General features: G+C 37.1%; 1 protein-coding gene across 10 annotated transcripts in view; it reads left to right on the top strand.

The window, feature by feature from the left end:
- LOC143215824 (octopamine receptor beta-1R) overlaps positions 1-21,014 on the top strand; it is a 222,576-nt gene that overhangs the window by 165,674 nt on the left and 35,888 nt on the right. For 2 of the 10 annotated variants that reach the window (XM_076438360.1, XM_076438361.1), the window contains exons 4-5: positions 6,713-6,742; positions 7,001-7,015. The exons of 7 other annotated variants lie outside the window; for them this stretch is intronic. In XM_076438360.1, the coding sequence (XP_076294475.1) occupies positions 6,713-6,742; positions 7,001-7,015 (45 nt within the window). The remainder of the gene's footprint in view (positions 1-6,712; positions 6,743-7,000; positions 7,016-21,014) is intronic. One more of the 10 variants, XM_076438362.1, reaches the window with a different exon arrangement.

Raw genomic sequence — 21,014 nt, 5'->3', positions numbered from 1 at the left:
ATTTTTAACATTGCATATTCTTTGCTTTATAATTATTAAAACTACAAAGGTGATCCCATTGGAAATTATTAGCTCTCTACATTAAATATTCTTTACTTTATAATTATTAACATTACGAAGGTGGAAAACATTTGAAAGTGATGAAAAAATTGGTTCACTCAAGCACATATTTTTATTCAAATTTTTTGAGAGATCTAAATAAATTGTTATTTCTACAATTCAACATGCACGAGTCATTTTTTAGTGCTTGCTACGTTCAGTGTTAACGAAGATTTCTGTAGAATTAAATTGATTAAGTTAATTAAAGGGAGAAAATCGGTTGCATGCACAAAGGTTCGGCTTCAGGAAATTTAATGGATCCATTCGGAGATTAATCGAATACAAATTCGATTCGGTATAGTGGGCGCCGCGATGAGCCAAATATAGTTAATTCACGAATTATCCTTATATCCCAAAGCAATCTTGATAATGTCGGATTAGCGGTTGACCCGAATTTCGTGGGACTCGGATGACACTATGAATTATTGAAAACGGGACAGAAGCGAACTTTTCGTAGTTGCGGAATTATGCAGTGGCCACTTAGCCGCGCGACCCCCTAACGAGGCCTCCATTTTGTCCGTCTGGCTCAATGTTGTAGCAATTATGGTCGTAGAAATGCCGGCATTACGTGCAATTAGTTTTGCGACAGTCCTGCATCTCGCAACTTCCTTGGCTCGTAATAAATTTAGTAAATAAAACATTCAGAAATTGCTGGTCCACAGCTTGTAGAACTAAGTCGTTCCACCCTCCGTTGCCCTAATTTCTCTTTCCGTTGAATCGCGTGTCTCATTTGTTGTTTGTTTGCCAAAATGGAAGTAAATATATATTTTAAGAAATTTTTAAATTCTGTTGATGCTCATTTCTACTTAAATTAGTTGTAAATAGACAGCGGATTTTATCTACATATTTATGACAAAAATGAGTACGTGTAATTTAAAACATGAAAAACACTAAATGAATTTAAAGATATTTCTATATCATTTTCAACCTATTGAACATATTAATTGAGAAAATAAATTTCTATGTCACTCCGGTTTGTTTAATTTAGATAGAAAAATTTTATTTTGCATAACGATCCGCTGTCTAGTTATAAATCTTGAATCTTTGCAAAGAAGAAGAAAATTTATACTTTTAATGCTTAAATATTGATTACAAACGAATCTAATTTTATTTCGTCTGAAATGAAACGCGTAAGATTCATATATTTGTTAGACTTTTTTAAAAACCTTCATCACGAGTCTGGCTCATCAAAATACGGCAAGGGATTAACTACGTCGGACAGCAAAAATATTACGACTCACGGAACATTTTGAAATTGACTTATTTCCGACTTTTCGGTCCAACCACCCCACTGTGCGTCAGCGCGGCGTTAAGACCGAGAGAGTTTACTATACCGGACTCAAAATTTGTGCCTTTCTCCTATAAACTATGATATATTTTATGTGTAATCCAGTAGATTTGCACCCGGGGCAGCTGCAGATCGAAGTTTCGATCCTGTAGAATCCACAGTTCACGAGTTATGCTTGCTTAAATTTGAGCAATCTGCAGTGTTTTTGACAGGTAATATCGTTAACATAGAGATAACATAGAGAATATTTACGAAAACCTTACCCAGACCAGTTAAAGCGCAACATCGTGGCCATGTCGTCCAAAATTCAAACAACAATCGCAATACCCGCTCTATATTATTATTATTTTTTTAAAATTAAATATATCTTTATTGCTATTAAACTCAACAACAACAAAAATATAACAAGGCTTGAATCCACTCAGATCCATTAGCCAGCTCTATATTATCATTAACGCGTGCCCGTGCTGCCATCTAGCGGGTCTGCTCGGTAAGCGGCGTGCGATCGTCACTACAAACGAATATGGCGGCGGCCCTACCTATCAAAAACACTGAAAAATGCACAACTTTAAGCAAGCATAACTCCTGAACCATTGATCCTACAGGATCGAAACTTCGATCTGCAACCGCCCCGGGTACGAATCTACTGGATTACATATCAAATACATCTTAATCAATAGAAGAAAGGCACAAATTTTGAGTCCGGTAAAGTAAAGAACAGCCCCGATAGACATTGAGCCGTCGCGCCGCACACAAAGTGCAGTCGTCCGCGTCTGCGGCACCACGGAAACATGAAAGGAACCGCACTCGCGATCCTGTTTAGTTGCATTTCGCGACACAAGGGAGCCAAGGCCACTGGGTCCGCATATCTCAGATCTCTCTCTCCTCGTTTCGTTGCGCAGTGTTTCTGAATCAGCCGGCACGGAATATAAAGGAGACGCGGAACCTTTGGCCGAACCTTTGGCTAAGGGTTTCGCCGCGGCTTTTCTTCAAGCGACTTCGTCCTTCGAACTTGTCCGACTTGTCTGACGAGGAAAATATCACGGTGCACGGCGGCTTTGTGTGCACCTTTCTGGGTCAGTTTCTAAATAGGCTCCGGGAAACTCGTGAAAGTCCACCGCAGTCCACGTGAAAAGATGCGCGCCATTTCTTTTCTGAACGAGGATGCAAAGGATTCATGGTCCTCTCATGTGTCTTTCACCTGAGCGACCGTGTGAGGCAAGGTGTGCCTGATTAAAACTATATTTGGACGTCTGCGCTCCTTACGAGGCGTGTGAGATGTGCAAGAAATAATTACACAATTAGAAGCGATTTTTAAACCCTTGCCCTATGATTTATTTTACCGTTTCAGTGATTCGAACTTTTTTGTAGTTCGTAATCTCCTAAAAAAACAAACTATACGCCTATGTATGTTCTCCAACAGCTGTTTATTAACAAAACCATAATGAAATTTTATTTCGGTTTAAAGGGATCCTCAGGTACAGGCGGGAAGAGTAGACTGAAGATTTTATGCATTTAAGACATAAATAATAAAGGTGAAACACAACTTAAGACCACTATTACATTATTTTCGACTGATTAAAATCATTAAAACTAGAAGAACATTTTTATTTAATTGTTATTAATTACAACTGATTTAGACAACTTTTATTTTGCATAAAAATCCGTATGATAATAAGAATTCAGTGTAGCAAGATTTCTGTGTAAAACACTGTGTTTTGATATCTCTATAAAATGTATTTAAGCCATAACTGCACGAAAATCTTCGTTGAAATTGATTTATGGAAGCAATAAGCACAGTAAATTCGCGGATTATTAATAAAGATTATAAAAGGAGAGATCGCGTCGATTAATTAACGGCTTTAACAGCAGGGTTTATCTTTATGAATCTCCCTGGAAGAAAGAATAACTCCCGCGAGGGGAGGTATTTCCAATTACCACACCTGCGGGCGATCGGAAAAGTTCATCCGCAGTGAAAACTTTTCTGCAGCCTCCGCGTTTCAACTCGGAAGATAGGTGTCATAAAGAGGAAGAAGAAGAACAGCGCACCGGGGAGGAAGAAAAACAAAGGAAAGGGAAATATTTTTCTGGAGATCTTCGCACCCTTAGCGACCTCGGTGCGACCGATTCGTGGGGGTGGGTAGAGACGCTTCGCGTTCATCTCATTGCCTGGAACAGGTCATTGCACTTTGACTTAGATTGCACGCTGCGAGAGGGAGAGAAGGAGAAAGTGAGAGAGAATCGTTTAATACGCTTCACGAATTATTAACGAAAACGAACGATGCGGTTCGTTCGCGGAATTTATGAAATTTGAAAGATTAATGTTGGGGATTCATTTAAACACGAACTCTGCAAATATTTTGGTCAGGTGTATTTATTGGAATATACATATAAAGTACATGTAGGTCAAGGATTATTAATGCAAAAATGATTTTCAAAACTATTTCAATCCTCACCTGTAAGCGTAGGAAGTCGAGAACATCAGTGTAGGCGAAGTAGAAGTGGTAAATTATGTACAGACACGTCAGTCATCACCCATTCAACAGCTCATACGAAAAGCCTCATAAAAGTTTCAACCAGTTTCAACTCTCTTATCCTTTAAAAATAGAATTTCGTATAACTCAATTTCATTCAATATTCTCAGCTCATCTTTTTATAATATCACTTCCTGCCTGATGGAAGATTAATATTAGCGATTATACTTTGTTGACCTATTTCCTTGCCACTGCAAACCTTTCAATTTCCGGTCATATTTATGAAATCTGGAGCGTAGAACATTTTACACAATTTTATCTCATTAAAAGAAATTATTCATTGGATAAAGGACCTATAGGAAGAACTCAGTTCCGCGTAACGAGCATAACGATTTCGCAACAGATACCAGATTGTATAGAGGACAATGAAAGCGGAATATTTAATAATATACCCCATTGCGTCAGTAGAACATTATTACTTCAGTTTCATGTGATAACTCTGTAGTTATTCATGAAAATTATTACGATAAAAATTATTCTCTTCTCAAATCTCCTTATTACTTTGACATTTGTCAAAAACAATTTACACACATTTAACATATTAATAATGATCATTGAAGAATTAAATAAAAGCTCCATAAAGAGACATTGGATGTTAAGTTTGTCTTATGCAAGCTAAAATTGTATTACAATTATTTTATTCAAAATTAAACCCTTTGTGGTGTTAAACCAAACAACATAAACATAAACATAGCCGTGATATAACGTAACATAGACATCGATGCCGTCTCACGCGGTCATTCTGTATACCATAGTGTTTGGCTGAATGAGATTTAAAATAAAATTTCGAATTATTACTTATGTTATTTGTTAACTGTACTCTTTATTATACTACAATAATATGAAAATTATACTGAACGAAATTACAATTGAGTGTTCATTCGAGAAATATATATTTAACTAAGCATTTTTCCTGAAGACCAGTCATTTTGACTGGTTTTGGAATAGGTATATTTTAATTGCCGGTAAATCTAGTGTTAAACGACGAATTCCCTATTTGGTGCTGAGGTAGTCATTAGCAAATTAATCGTACCCGAACGATTCACTGCCAAAACTGATTGCAAGAATGAGATTGAACAGCCAGACGAGGCATGAAGGGGTGAGACGAGGCGAGAAGTGATGATGTGGGAACATGAACGTGAAAGAATGAACGGGGATTGCAGGGAGTGGGAAGTTCGGAGGCTTGATCTCTACCAGCCTGTGGTAGGGTAGGTCAGTGAACGCGGTTCCAGGCAGCTTCAGCGAGAACACCCCGGAACACCCTTGTCCTCCACTAGTTCGCTCGATATCTGGAAACGACGACAGCAGACTCGGCGGGATAGAGGGGTGGCATGACTGAAGCTGCAGCTAAAGAGGACTAAAATGCCTCTAATCAATTCTGATTTCATAATTTCGCCCCGGAGATCGATTACAGCTCGTCGGAATCCCCATTTTGGGGACCGTTATTATGGCTGATTCAGGGAAAATGCTCCACAAAATTAGCATCTTCGATAATGACATACTCAATGGTTTATATGTATTTCGGTCCCAACAACCCCTCCCTCCTCTGGTGTTTTATTCAAAATTTACTAATTCGGTACGAATTTTAAACAATGTGTTTTACTAATTGAAAATGCCTCTAGAAAATGCCTCTAATCAATTTTTATTTCATAATTTCGCCCCGCTCAATTTGGGACCGTTCTTATGGCTGATTCAGGGAATCTGCTCCACAAAATTAGTATCTTCGAGAATGACATAACTCAATGGTTTATATTTTAGTCCCAACAACAACCCCGCATTGAGTGGTTTATTCAAAATTTACTAATTTGGTACGAATTTTAAACAATGTGTTTTACTGATTGAAAATGCCTCTAATCAATTCCGGTTTCTTAATTTCGCCCCGCTCAATTTGGGACCGTTCTTATGGCTGATTCAGGGAATCTGCTCCACAAAATTAGCATCTTCGAGAATGACATAACTCAATGGTTTATATTTTAGTCCCAACAACAACCCCGCATTGAGTGGTTTATTCAAAATTTACTAATTTGGTACGAATTTTAAACAATGTGTTTTACTAATTGATAGTAAGTTGAATACATATACCCATATTGCTTATATAAATAAAACAATGAATGTAATATATAATATTATAATATATAGCACAACATATGAGAGTGCAAACTAAAATTTTAATTTCATGTAACGATCAATGATCACATGAACATTTATTTACTTTCTTAATAACTTAATAGATTTTATAAGCACAAATCTCCAGAGCGTATTATTAAACAAAAGGAATGAAATGTTCAATTCCAGGTCGCATTTGCCAATACATAAAAGCTCATGTGACCATATGTGCTGCATTTTCAGCAGCAAACTAGTGCAACATTTTCATTATAGTACAGGAGGTGGTTTTATGCAGGAAAAAAGGTTCACTTCCATTAAACCTCCAGAACGTATTATTAAACAAAAGTACTGAAATGTTCAATTCCAGCTCGCAGTTACAAATACATAAAAGCTCACGTGATGTACTGCATTTTCTGCAGCAAACCACTGCAACATTTTCATTATAATACAGCAGGTGGTTCTATGAAGGAAAAGGTTCACTTCCATTAAGTAATTCATTTCCCCAGTTCTGTTCACAATATTTTTCTGAAATTCTTTGTGTTACTATTTTAATTGTTTTAGGAGATCCAGAATTGTTCTTTTCTTATACGTTGATATATGTTCTTATTGTGTATATGATTTAATGTTTTCACAAATGACTGTTTTATTTACCGATTTGTTGTTCCGCATGCTGCTTGGAATTTAGATTGTCTGGATGTTGAGGATGAAAGTAAAGGTACTATATTCATAGAATTAGGATTTTGTAGAACAGCTTGGAAGCTTGTGTATACTTATTTATATCTGTCGAGACAGAAAAAGAGACGACAGTAGTTTTGTTAACGAACTTGAGAGATTCTAATTAAATCAATAACTTCTAATTGAATTCGTATCTTCTAATTGCCATTAGTATTAACATACATTTATAAATTGCATAGACGTACTTCTAGTGTTTAATTTGTAAATGATCAAATACTTCGTTAAAAAATGCATTCAGTGGAAATAATTATAAGTAAGTGACTTCAAGGTTCTTTGATATAGTAGACACTTTAGAAATACGTAAACGTTCAATCTTTACTGATACTTTAGAATGAATAGTTAACAATCTTCAGTAGTGTAATTTCGAAATTAGTATCGTATTAGATCAGTATGTTCAAGTACATTTTGAAAACACGTATAGTTTTCTTATTGTTAGAGAAATTACAGGTACTTTGCGTTTGGCAACCATAGAATCCTCCTCCATTCATATTCATCCAAATAAAAATAATTAAAAAATTTAATACTTGAAATTAATTTTTAAATGTGGACAGAAATTAAGCAACCATGTTACGACAACAATTAATTTATGAAGATGGACGAAGTGGCATACAAAAAATAAGCAAGTATAGCAAAAATCAATTTTTAAATATAGATGAAGAGATGTATAAAAAGTAAGCAAATATGTGACGACAACAATTAATTATGAAATATGGACAAGTATACAAAAATTAAGCAAGTATGTGATGACAAAAATTAATTTATGAATATGGACGAAGTAGTTTTACAAGAATTAAACAAATATGTTACGAGGAAAATTAATTTTTAAATGTGGACCAAAAAGTATAAAAAATTCAGCAAATATGCTATGTCAAAAATCAATTTATAAAGATTAAGAAAGTGTCACCCATGTATGATTAAGCCCCAAGGGATTAATCATTTGCCATATTATAACGAGTCAGAGTCAGAAGATCGTTATGAAGATTTTAACAAAGTCTAACAAAAATGAATGTTACGGCGTTTCTTTTTAGATGAAATAAAATTTGATTCGTTTGTAATTAATATTAAAGATTTCATATTAAAGATTTCATATTGTCTCAGCTGAAGAAGGCCACCTAAATATCTCCTTTATTTTTAATGACACAAAAAATATTTATGGCATAATTTAAATAGTATCGAAGCAGGAATACCATAGAAGAACAATATCTTTTGTTCGGTTATTTTTTCATAGTTTTTTCAAGGTCATCGTTATTTTTTTATAGGGAAAACTTATTTTTTTATTCCATCTTATAGCGGCTGAAAAAATACATCTGAATATGCTTAAGTCATTAAAAAGATGGAATAAAAAAAAAAGTTTTCCCGATAAAAAAATAACGATGGCCTTGAGAAAACTATGACAAAATAACCGGACAAAAAAAATTGTTCTATGATATTCCTCCTTCGATACCATTTAAATTATGCCAAAAATATTTTTTTTGTGCCATTAAAAATAAAGGAGATAAAGGAGACACCCTGTATTTAATTATTTAAAGTTTTTAAAAATGTAAACTTTCTTTTCTTTTCTACGACATTTTTGGGGATAAAGACGTCTTAATCACTGTAACTGCAATGAAAATGGTACGGCAAGTGGCTAACGTATCTATTAACACGTTAATAATTAAATAAAGATACAGAACTATAAAGATGCAGGGCCACCCTCACCGGGAATGAGGTTATACATCGTCTGGCACAGTTGCAACATGAAGGATCACATAGCAGTGACCTGCCACTATAGATGTCAAGGTTTCGGTGATATAGTGAATTGTTGCAAGAAAGACAAGAACATATGCGAACACTGTGAAGAGCAAGGCCGCAACTATAAGAACGGTGCAAGTACAAAGAGATACAGTCTATAAACCGTTCGAAATGGAGAAAGTCTTATGATCATTTTATGAAAGGCGAAGAGCACACGCCGCGTAAATTAATCAGCTGCTATTCTGAACCGATTATAGATAATAAAACCAATGCTCTAGTAATAGTGCACGAAATAATGCAACTTGACGGGTGAAGGCCTCCAGCCATGACAATGGACATCGATAGTACTATGAAAGAGAGACAGAAGGAATAATGAAATGAGGGAATAATGGCATAACTATTCCAAATTGTGTTCTAAAATTTTAGAGACTGGGTTTTATGCATTTATGGCAAAGATGATTAGAAAATAAAACGGTAGGTATATTAGAATATTTGAAGAATTGTGAATTCAATAAAATTATTTAAAGAAGATATACATTCTTATCTAGCTTCCATTTCTGAGGAGCAAGACAATTTGTTAGAATCAAAATTTATGAGAATAAACAAATCGCGTTATTAAACCCTTGCCGTACCTTCTCTTTCACAGTTACAGTGGTCTTTATGTACGAAAATGTCGTATAAGAGAAGAGAAAATGTATGTTCTTTTCTGGCTACATTTATTTTAATGCTCAAATATTGATTACAAACGAATCAAATTTTATTTCATCTAAAACGACACGTGTAACATTCATATTTGTTAGACTTTGTTAAAAACCTTCATCGCGAGTCTGGCTCGTCAAAGTACGGCAAGGGGTTAATATAACGAATTAAATATTCTCGTTTAAAAATTGAAAATATACTGTTACAGTGAAAATAAACACGTTTCCCTTACTGTGGCACTGTGAGTCGCCAGACTTGTGTTCCCGCTCTACCTTCCCCTTTCGCCACATCCAGTACTGGCAGAGAAAGGGTAACTCTTTTCCCTTAATTCGTGCTCCTTCATCTGGCGACTCTGGCTCTAACAATAAGAGATAGAAATACAGCCAAGAACTAACATGGAGTTCAAAGATGTAATGCAGTATTTTCGTTTATAATAGTGTACAGATAAGTACAACACAAATGGTAAGCGAACTTCTTTCATGCTGAACTCGAAAGTAATATCGGAGTAATCTCTCGGATCGTTTCGCGTTCCTTCGAATCGAACGGCCTTGACCACCGATATTCATCTATCCCTCGAAACACAATGCGAACCATCCCTCGACTCGCATTAAAAGAACTTTCAATCTTGACGTTTGGAAAATGAAGGTCGTATTCAGAAGCGTCTGAAAATAAGAATAATTAAATACTTGAGAATATAAACCTGCTAAATATACAACAGGAAAAATTTGTCCGTACTACATTTTTTAGCTGGACGTCGTTTAATTTTCCCGCAAAAAATTCATAAAAGTGACCTAATTTCTGTGCGATTTGATGGAAGGGTACCTTCAAACTGTTCCCGCCCACGAACCACCGCGAACAGAACCGCGAATTAATTAGAGGTAGCAGGATGGAATGAGGGAACAGTGAAACTCGCCGAGGAAACCAAAGAAATGGAAGAAATTTATCGAAGAACATGTTTGTAATCTACTGTCTCGATTATTCGAATTAAACAAGTGAATTTTGAGATACACTCGCAGAGGACGTGGAGAGGATAAAGTGAGATTAATGAGCAGCTTCTTCGCACTCTACAACCTTCGTTATTTGAACTCATTAGGGGTAGAGAAGTATAAAGACAAGAGTATTTCTTCTTTTAAGGAGATATTCTTTTTCGAGGCTGCTGTTTCGCCGATATTTAGAAATTTACTAAAGAAATATCTATTTAACGTTTTGCATTGAAATTTTACAGAGACATTTACTGGTGCTTGAAGTACGTCTGTGATTTTCCTTTTAGTAAAAATAATAAAAATTACATGAGTTATATAGCTTTTTATAACTACGTTGATTTTACTAATTCGAACAAATCCTTTTAGAATTTTTAGTCGATTCTTAACAGAATTTTAATTGTATCTGAAATGAAAAGCCGCTGGTATTATAATAAAATGTAAAAAAATTGAATAACGGGTAGTGAAAGCAGAGAACTAACCCTTTAAAAATAGTGCAGACAGAATATTTCAAGGTTTGTCTACACAAATTGTGTTCCTTAAATTTCGATGAGCAGTGTATTGATTAGCTGATTTGCAAGCTCCAGTCAACTTTTTGTCGTGGCTCTAGGAACTCACTGGTTTCATATTCCTTGTGCTAAAATAATATGCTAACGTTAAACGTTCTTGATTCTCTCACATTTCATAAACATTCATAAAGTACGAACAAAATCAATATGTTTACGAAGCACAAGACGTTATATAAGGGAATTGTATTCATCGAAAATCAATGTTCACACAAGAAAGAACGAATGTTTTATAGACCGTTACGACTGGAAAAACTACATCACACTTCAAACTTTATAATTGAAGTTCCAAGGATCAGCTTCCAAACATCTTACCACTCCAATTTGCCATTAAATTATCTCGCCATATTGAGGGAGTTTTGAGGTTACGCAGTATAACCTCGTTACAGCAATGGAATTACAGTCGATATAAACAGCATCGGAACTTTCCAATTTCTTCGGAATCGACGTTCTGAAATTCAACCCGGGAGTACGAAGTTTGATGCCGGCGAAGAGCGGTAAACTTTACTGTCAAACAAACTAAGTTTACGTTCGAGTGGCTACGAATTTTATGCTTGTACACTTCGTTTAAACAGCTACAACATCTTCCGAATAGACTGTACAAATAACAAACTGCCTCAGTGTGCACAGTAATGTCTTGATTTATGTTTAAACAGGGAGTAAACATACATCGCCGCCGGCGCATCAGTGAGACAATATTAATTTAATGAGAGTACTCTTTTGTTCGTAACGATCTTTTTATGAAGCTTTTGCCAACATATTGGCAATACTTATCTGACTGAAATGAGACCGAACACGAAACAATTTGGACATACTTACTCGTTTAACACACGATGCAGTGGAGCCTCGATGATGCGAACTAATCGGTGGAGCATGAGTGCCCCGATAATAGAATAAGTACAATGAATCGTGCTGTATATAGATTATTTTAGGTTGGAACGCTTATGAACAAATAAAGGAGAATTCAGAAAAGATGTGTTAAGATAATCGAGGTAGCACTAAATTGTCAATGGAACGAACAAGCATGATTCGGACTATGTTTGGTCTTATTTTAATCAGAAAAACGTCACATACACGTTGCCAAGGCTTTCATAGACGAATAATTGAAAATAAAGAAGTTTCGTGCAAGTATCGTGTACATCTCTTTCATGTGCATCGAGGCATTGCTGTAATACCGTCCTGAACTTAATCAATTTATGTACAGGTCAATATTAATCGAGCAAACAGCTCTCATGGAGGAGTAGTTCATACACTCCGGTATATAAAAGGCTGTAATCCAGAAGACACACGTACGCGTGTCTATAAAAAAGGAGGGATTTACAATCCACTCTCCCCTTAAGAGGAGACCTGCATTGGAATATTGTGCATTGACATCGACGGTTCATAATGTCCCAGCTGAGAAAATCTCCTGAAGATTCTGTTTGAGAACGGAAGCATGAACTTAATGAAATTTGCTTTCCATTCTCGATCCCTCCCACCCGGCCTCCACTTATTGCTCCGTTGTTTTCAAGGGTACTTTTCACTTAACCGGCCAACGAATCGGTTCTCACGTTGAACGAACGTTCGCAGGGAAGATTGGACGGCTGAAAGGAGAACAGTTCGAAACCCATCCTTTTTCTCAGCCTCGCTCGTCCCGTAACAAATTTTATTAGGAACCGGGATGGCTTCTTCTTCAACCGCGTCTATTATTAAAGACGCGACCGGCCCGGCGAAATGAGACAGGTCCTCCATCTTTCCTCGAATCGGCCCTTTCACCGCAGACAATGTGGAAACAACAAAGTGTCACGGTGAAATGATTTGCTGATAGCCGAGGCCAATTTGTGAGGATAACAAGGCACTCTGAATTTACGAAACGGTGAGGAAATGTTGCCAACAAGGTTTTTCGGTGGAAGAAACTGGATATTTAAAACTTTCTGTATGGGCACTCTGCGAATTAACCTTGGAAAATATTTTCTCAGTTTGACTACATACTGATCGAATAAGAAACTTTCCAGTGAAAATGGTGACGGCTACAAACTCGCAGATCCGCATTGCGTACTTTCAAAAAATCTTCCCGGAGAGTTTCGACTCGGTCCCGGTGCAGAGCTATGTGCACTCGGTGCAACCGAGGCAGATCAATAACGAGGTCCATTAAATCATGTTTCAATCAATTCGATGCCCGTTTCTCAAGCTCGGTTCTCGTAAAACCCTGATGCGTACTAGCAAGGGCTGATCCGCGGATCGATACAGCCGCACGAGGCGAATCATTTCTCCAGGCGACTGTAACTCTACATTCATTTCTTTAAAATTCCCGGCCCGAGAGCGTTTCAAGGCTTCTAATTTCATCGAGATACTCGGCCGATCCACCTGGCTCTTTTCATGACTGTTCGTCTGTCATCGTCTGTCATCGTCTTCCCCGGCGTTTCGTCTCTCAATTTTGCTCGATCCGCGTTCCGCTGGCAATGGGGGCCGATTAAGCTTCTCGGATGGCGACGAGTTCCTGCATTTTCGCGAGGTCTGCCGATCTGGATCTTTCTCTGCCTTCGGGAGACGATATAGACAAGAGGGATTAGACATTTATTCGAGTTCTCGGAATTAAAGGAGCCGCGAGAGCTCCTTTGGTCCCGTGAGACCATTGTCCCAGATCTACCAGCCAGAGTCGCCAATTGAGGGGAAAGAGTTACCCTCTCTCTCTGCCAGTACCGGATTAGTCACGTGACATTGTGACACATGCAGGACAGAGACGAAACGCGTCACGTGAGGGAATAGCGTCGTAGAAGGAGACGGTACAGTGGGGCCACCAGATAATCGAGGTTCTACTGCATTGTGTATGAAACGAGTAAATATGATCCTAATTGTGTCGTCTTCGGACTCATTTTAATCAGAAAAGTGTTGTCAATATGTTGGTACAAGTTTCATAAAAAGATCGTCATCAACAAAAGAGTATTATCATTAAATTAATATTGTCTCACACACATTGATCCGGGCTGTGTGAACTACTCCTCCATTAGAGCTGTTTGCTCGATTAATATTGATCTGCACATGAATTGATTAAGTTCAGGACGGTATTACAGCAATGCCTCGATGTACATGAAAGAGATGTACACGATATTTGCACGAAACTTTTTTATTTTCAATTATTCGTCTATGAAAGCCTTGGCAACGTGTATGTGACGTTTTTCTGATTATAATAAGACCAAACATAGTTCGAATCATGCTTGTTCGTTCCATTGACAATTTAGTGCTACCTCGATTATCTTAACACTTCTTTTCTGAATTCTCCTTTATTTGTTCATAAGCGTTCCAACCTAAAATAATCTATATGCAGCACGATTCATTGTACTTATTCTATTATTCGGGCACTCATGCTCCACCGATTAGTTCGCATCATCGCGACTCCACTGCATCGTGTATTAAACGAGTAAGTATGTCCAAATTGTTTCGTGTTCGGTCTCATTTCAGTCAGATGAGTATTGCCAATATGTTGGCAAAAGCTTCATAAAAAGATCGTTACGAACAAAAGAGTATTCTCATTAAATTAATATTGTCTCACTGATGCGCCGGCGGCGATGTATGTTTACTCCCTGTTTAAACATAAATCAAGACATTACTGTGCACACTGAGGCAGTTTCTTATTTTTACAGTCTATTCGGAAGATGTTGTAGCTGTTTAAACGAAGTGTACAAGCATAAAATTCGTAGCCACTCGAACGTAAACTTAGTTTGTTTGACAGTAAAGTTTATAACGCCCTTCGCCGGCATCAAACTTCGTACTCCCGGGTTGAATTTCAGAACGTCGATTCCGAAGAAATTGGAAAGTTCCGATGCTGTTTTAATCGACTGTAATTCCATTGCTGTAACGAGGTTATATTGCGTAACCTCAAAACTCCCTTCAATATGGCGAGATAATTTAATGGCAAATTGGAGTGGTAAGATGTTTGGAAGCTGATCCTTGGAACTTCAATTATAAAGTTTGAAGTGTGATGTAGTTTTCCCAGTCGTAACGGTCTATGAAACATTCGTTCTTTCTTGTGTGAACATTGATTTTCGATGAATCCAATTTCCTTAGAACGTCTTGTGCTTCGTAAACATATTGATTTTATTCATACTTTATGAATGTTTATGAAATGTAAGAGAATCAAGGACGTTTAACGGTAGCATATTATTTTAGCACAAGGAATATGAAAGCAGTGAGTTCCTGGGACCACGACATAAATTTCACTGGAGCTTGCAAATCAGTTAAACGAAATTTAAGTTAAACGAAATTTAAGGACCACTGGGTTGTAATTGAAAAATTGCAAATCTTTGAAGTCCTGTAACTTTGAGTAAACAAATGTTAAAATATTCTGTCCGCTCTCATTTTAAAGGGTAAGTTCTCTGCTTTCACAACCCCCAACTCAATTTTATCAAATTCTAATTCCGGCGCCACACTTTACATTTGTAACACAATAATTCATTACTAAAAGTGTTCTGGTTTTACGTTTTCAAAATACCGATTTCTTGCGTCGTCCTCGAGTGTTGCGAATTGTATGTGAAAGGATTTGTTCAAATTCGTAAAATCAACTTAATTATAAATCTATAACTCGTGTAATTTTTATTATTGTTACTAAAGAAAAACATACATGCACCTTGAACACCAGTAAATAATTAATAGTTTCTCTAAAAAGAATTCCTAATATTCTTAATATTCAGGGGACGGAATTATTTGCACAGACACCGCGCGTTAAAAAAAGGAACGCTGTATAACTTATTGGTGCAGCCGGTGTGCTACTGTTTAAAAGTAATATACACTTCGCAGAAACTCGTTGGGCAGCAGGATTACACTCGAACCAAGTTCCCAAAGGGAATGAAACTAGCGAGCACGACGCGCGAGCCAATGCGGCACGACACGCGGAACAGCTACGCCAACTGTGGTTGGCAAATTAAATTTCAAGCGTAAGAACAAGAACAGATTTGGCGTACGGTACGTGGTCCGCGAAATAACCATCCCTCTTTCGCGGTGCTCGCATCCCTCGGACGCTCAAGCTGTCGGAAGCTATAAGCAACTTCTTAATTCTTCACCGCTAACCGAATCCTTTGGTATCGTGGTGTGTTTAACAAACGGATTCGGACATAAATAAATAATTTTCTTTTGTGTAGTATAAACTGTCTAAATTATTATACTCTCACTCCAACTGTCGTGGAAATTACAAGGAGATATTTAATTCATTTATTGCAATTTTAGTGAAAATCGCAGTTTTACAAGGTCCACGATTTTCACCATTTTGAATCGAGAAGAATGTTAATACATATATGTACGAGACAATTTATCCTTAGCTAGTTCCACTGCTATGAAAATTGTCAAGTTTTTAAGAGAGAAAGGACTTTTCCATTTAAATAATTAAATGTCTTTTGTAATACATTCCCCTTGCACGTCAGAGAAAGAGAAATTATTACTTTGTCAGTTTAAACAATCGGAACGCGCGTTCAAAGAATTTTACTTATTAATTTCGTTTTATAACCATTTTATAACCACGTATATAATCACACTTCATTTTTTATTTTCGTGTCTGATTAATAGACTGCGGATCTTTATGCGGAATCAAAATTTTCTACTCGAATTGCAACAAGCTGGAATGAATATTTACTTTCTTGCTGAATATGTTTAATTTAATACGTTGAAAATAATATAATAGTGTATTTAAATTCTGGAAATGTTTTTACTGTCGCAGTCTACTGATTAATCAAAATAGTCGAGGCTTTCTGAAAATGCTCTTCAACGAACTTCTATCATCCCACTAGTTTCAATATTCACTAATTGGTCGACCTATATCCTACATTAATTCAAAGAAATGAGATTCTACAAGGGAAAAAATGCACTTCAAAATTAATTCTGTGAGACCACTAATTGATTGAGATAATCGTTGTTCTACAGTATAAAACTACCCTTCAATAAACTTCTTTAATCCCTTCAGTTTCAGAAGTCCTTTTCCCATAACAGTAACCTCGATCAACTCAAATTAACGAGGTTCTACACTGTAAAAGTGCTCTTCAATTATCGTCAAACTCCTCGATTTCCTGGACAAGTTTCCAAACTTGCTCATCCTGCGATCCTAATTAATTGAAATAATCGAGGATTCTACGGTACAAAAATGCTCTTCAATGAACGTGTCTCATCCCTCGAGGTTTGAAAGTCCTCGATGCTTACGTCTACACAAATAATCGAGATCTGCAATGCAAAAGTGCTCTCCAATTTCCCATGCTTTTGATTTCTTGATCAGTTTCAAAACTTGCTCAGTTGACACCATCAATTCATTCCGATCATCGAGTTTCTACAGTGTGATCACGCTTATTTTATGTTCCTCATTTTCTCGATGAATACGTTTCAAAATTTAATGATTCTAATGCTTTTGCTCCCAATGAATTCGAACAATCCTGGTTGTACAGTTCGAAAATGCCCTTGCACAGATTCCTCTCATACGTTAGTTTCGAGAGCCCTTAATTCTCATACCTATAACCGCAATTACCTCAAATTAACGAGGTTCTACCGCGTAAAAGCGCTCTCCAATAAACTTCGTTTGATCCTCTGGTTTCTCTGGATCCTGTAAAATTTTATAATTCACAGAAATTAACGTATTTAAACATAACATTAACATACACCGAATTTATCTAAACCAGCAAGCAGCTTTCCTCTAAAAAGTTGCTTTTCGATGAACCTCCTCCGTCCCTTGATTCTCACAAGTATTTAATCCACCTGTGTAATAAACTCAATTAACTAAACGAAACTTCTACCTCTCAAAAGTGCTTTCTTGCTGTTCATTCTGCGATAAGCTTCAAAATTCTCTGTAGCATTAGGTAACGATCATGGTTGTTCACTACACATAAATCTGCGAACCTCCTTCATCCCTTCACTTTGAAAAGTCCTGAATCCTCCTAGCATAACCTTTTATTCTTGCACTTTTGAAAAGTAAAAGACCTTAAAAATATTTTTCCAAAATATTATGCTAAATCAATCAATGTGGAAGAAATAAATAATTAAAAGTGTATGAAAAATTCTTATCTACGAGGAAGGAGGAGCCAAAACAATTATAACATGAGACCAAGATTATTATGAAAAGAATTGATGAAAATTGATCAATTTCCAGCGTTTACGTAAGGCAGTCCCCTCAATCAGGCGAGGTTCAACCTCACGAAACTTCCCACTTTTCATCTCCTCCATTTTCTCGATACGCTTTAAAATCCCCTGATCTTATAACGACGCCATTAAGTACTTCGAACAATCATGGTTCTACAGTACAAAAACGATCTCCTACGAACTTCTTTCATCCCTTTACCTCGACAAGGCCTTAATCCTCCCGCCTATAACCTCAATTAACTCAACTAAACGAGGTTCTACCTCGCGAAAGCGCTCTTCAATAAATTTCATCCGACTCCCCGTTTTCCTAGACGAGTTTTCAAACTCGCTCATCCCCTCACTGATAGCCCTAATTAATTCGAATAATCGAGGCTCCACGGCACAGTGGGGGAAAATTGCAAAGGCTGTGAAGACATGGGAAGCCCGTTTCTCCTCGATTGCCGGGGAAACGAAATGTGCTCGACGTCCACGTTTCTGGAACGTCTTCTTAAACGTCTCGAGGCGTCCTAAAAAATTCACCGCCGCACCAGGAAATAGGACTCGCGTGCCGGTGGAAAAACGAACACCTGTCCGTCTCCTTGAAGTTGTCGGGCCATGGGGGGCAGGAAACTTTATGATACTCCAGTTGTTTCGGAGTCCCCGAGGCGAGACCAGACCAGAGAGAGAGAGAAGCGGACAGGGATTGCGGAAAACACGGCCGCGGGTCTCCTCCCGGTTCCGCTGGAACTTTCGCGCTAAGCGGATACGGAACTTTTTAATGGGGATAAGACGCGGTAGGTGGTCGGAGCTGGCCATAGAGAGCACGCGAAAAGGAGATACGTTGCTCCGTTAACTCTAGGATACCGAAGGATTTTCGTTTTTGGTCCTGTTTTACTAGGGAAGTCATCGTATCTATAATGCCATTTTGTTCAGCAATTTTTGGAATCTTTTTTAGGAGAATTATCGAAATTTTTACGTTATGATTTTGGACACATTCGTGGATATGTTGCTCCGTTAACCCCAAGATATGCAAGGATTTTCATTTTTCTTCCTCTTTTATTTAGGAGGTGATTTTATCTCCAATGCCATTTTGTTCAGCAATTTTTGGGAATCTTTTTTAGGAGAATTGTCGAAATTTTTTGCATCAGGATTTTGCACGCATGGATAGCTGCAGGATATCGAAGGATTTTCATTTTTGTTGATCTTTTATTGGGGAGGTGGTCTTGTCTCCAATGCCATTTTGTTCAGATTCTTTTTACAAATTAAATATCAAATATATTATAACCAAGAGTAAACCATGTAGTCGCTAATGACCCCGCTATTAATACGATCACGTTAAAATAAACTTCAAATAAATAAATAATAATAATAACAATTAAATCCGTTGTTAACATCTGCAAAATGACATGAAAAGAAACATCACTGACAAATGTGAAATTGAAGTGGGAACGAGATTGCGAAAGAGGACGAAATATCGATTCGCGTGGCGTTCATTGAACCGAATCGATGCGAAAATTCTGGATTGTGTTGATCAGTGGTATAGTCGGAAGCAAAAAGATAGAGCACTCTATTAATTAGTTAATTTTTATTTGGTGGATAACATGAATGTAATTTCTTGTTCACACAACATTTCACACTATTTTATACTTCTCTGTCCCATAATAATAGTAGCAAGTGAATATTTAAACGAGAATTATTGGCGAATGCAGCTGTAAGTTATCTTATAGCGCAAAATTGCGAAGCGTTCAATCAAAATCAATGTTTCATGACATCTGTCATTCGTTTTGACACATCTTTCAATTTATAGGTTAACCTAATTATTACAAATTATAACTATTTTTCTAATTTCATCCGAAGATCGAAATCAATTATTTTATTTCAGTTGAATATCAACCCATTGTAAAAGTAAGATGAAAAAAACATGTTACGCTGGAAGCAATGAAGAACGATGGCTCCAATAATTTTAAGCTCACGCATATAGAGAAAGCAAAGCTTCGCAGCCAAGGGATCCTACCTATAAGTTTAAAATGCAGTAACGAAATTATGGAAAAGTCCAAAAACTATATTTGAACACTCAAAATAAAACTTATTCTTTAATGTAATCTAGTTTTTTCATAATGAATGTTGCGTTCTATATTTATTTTATTTCGCTACTATTATTAATTTATAATTCACAAATTATGGGACAGAGGGAGTATGTTGCGTTCCGCACAAATCTATCCAGAAAAATGTAGATATTCAAAACGATGGGCCATGTGTTCAAAAATTTGACTGTACATAAAGAATTTACCAGTTTCATGTAATGCCACAAAATTGTTCTAAATATTTTTCTTAATAGAGCAAAGGAAGTGTCGAGATACCTTTGAGCGGTAGTGTGAGTGATTTCCCAAATTGTACAGTTTTTTCCGACATCATATGGAAACGTATGGTATCCAATCGTTTTGTCCCCGACTGTATGTTGTTCCTAGTCGAGGGGATTCGCTCGCGTCTTCAATAGGCCGAGAACTAATTGCGTGTGTACACTTAAATCGGGCATGCCGTAGGGCAGACGGTTCTTGCATCTTGATAGACGAGCGCATCGATTTCACGAAAACGGAGAAGCCGGTGAGCATCGACCAACCAACCTAAATCTGCCTGACTGCGTCGGATCACGCGAACCCTTCAGCTTTCGCTCCAACGACTGCCTTCCTATTCTGGCACTTCGCATTATCTAAACAGCGCTTGGATATCGTCCCGCCAAAATGAATTTGCTATCTCTGCCAGGAAGCGACGTGGTCTTAAACGGACACATGGCCGAGAAGCAGCACTACTCATCGGACAGCTTCTTGGGAACTTTAATCGAACCCCTGTCATTGTCTTCGAGCATTGCAAACAATCTATGATTGATCCCTTGCCCTATAATACAGAGGCAGAGTAAACTTTACTTTACCGGACTCAAAGTTTGTGCCTTTCTCCTATAAATTATGATGTATTTGGTATGTAATCCAGTAGATTTGTACCCGGGCGGCTGCAGATCGAAGTTTCGATTCTATAGGATCAATAGTTCAGGAGTTATGGTTGCTGAAAAAGTTGAGCATTTTTCTGCGTTTTTGACAGGTAAGGCGCCGCCAGATTTGCAGTCAAATTTATGTATCTGATAGTTTATTAGTGATTATTATATTTCGAGTTTTTCTACAATCTTTTACTTTCACAGATCAAGATATTC

Source organism: Lasioglossum baleicum, chromosome 14 (assembly GCF_051020765.1).
Source record: "Lasioglossum baleicum chromosome 14, iyLasBale1, whole genome shotgun sequence".
Taxonomy (NCBI): domain Eukaryota; kingdom Metazoa; phylum Arthropoda; class Insecta; order Hymenoptera; family Halictidae; genus Lasioglossum; species Lasioglossum baleicum.
Note: the sequence above shows the minus strand (reverse complement) of the source record. Positions and strands in the feature narration are given on the sequence as shown.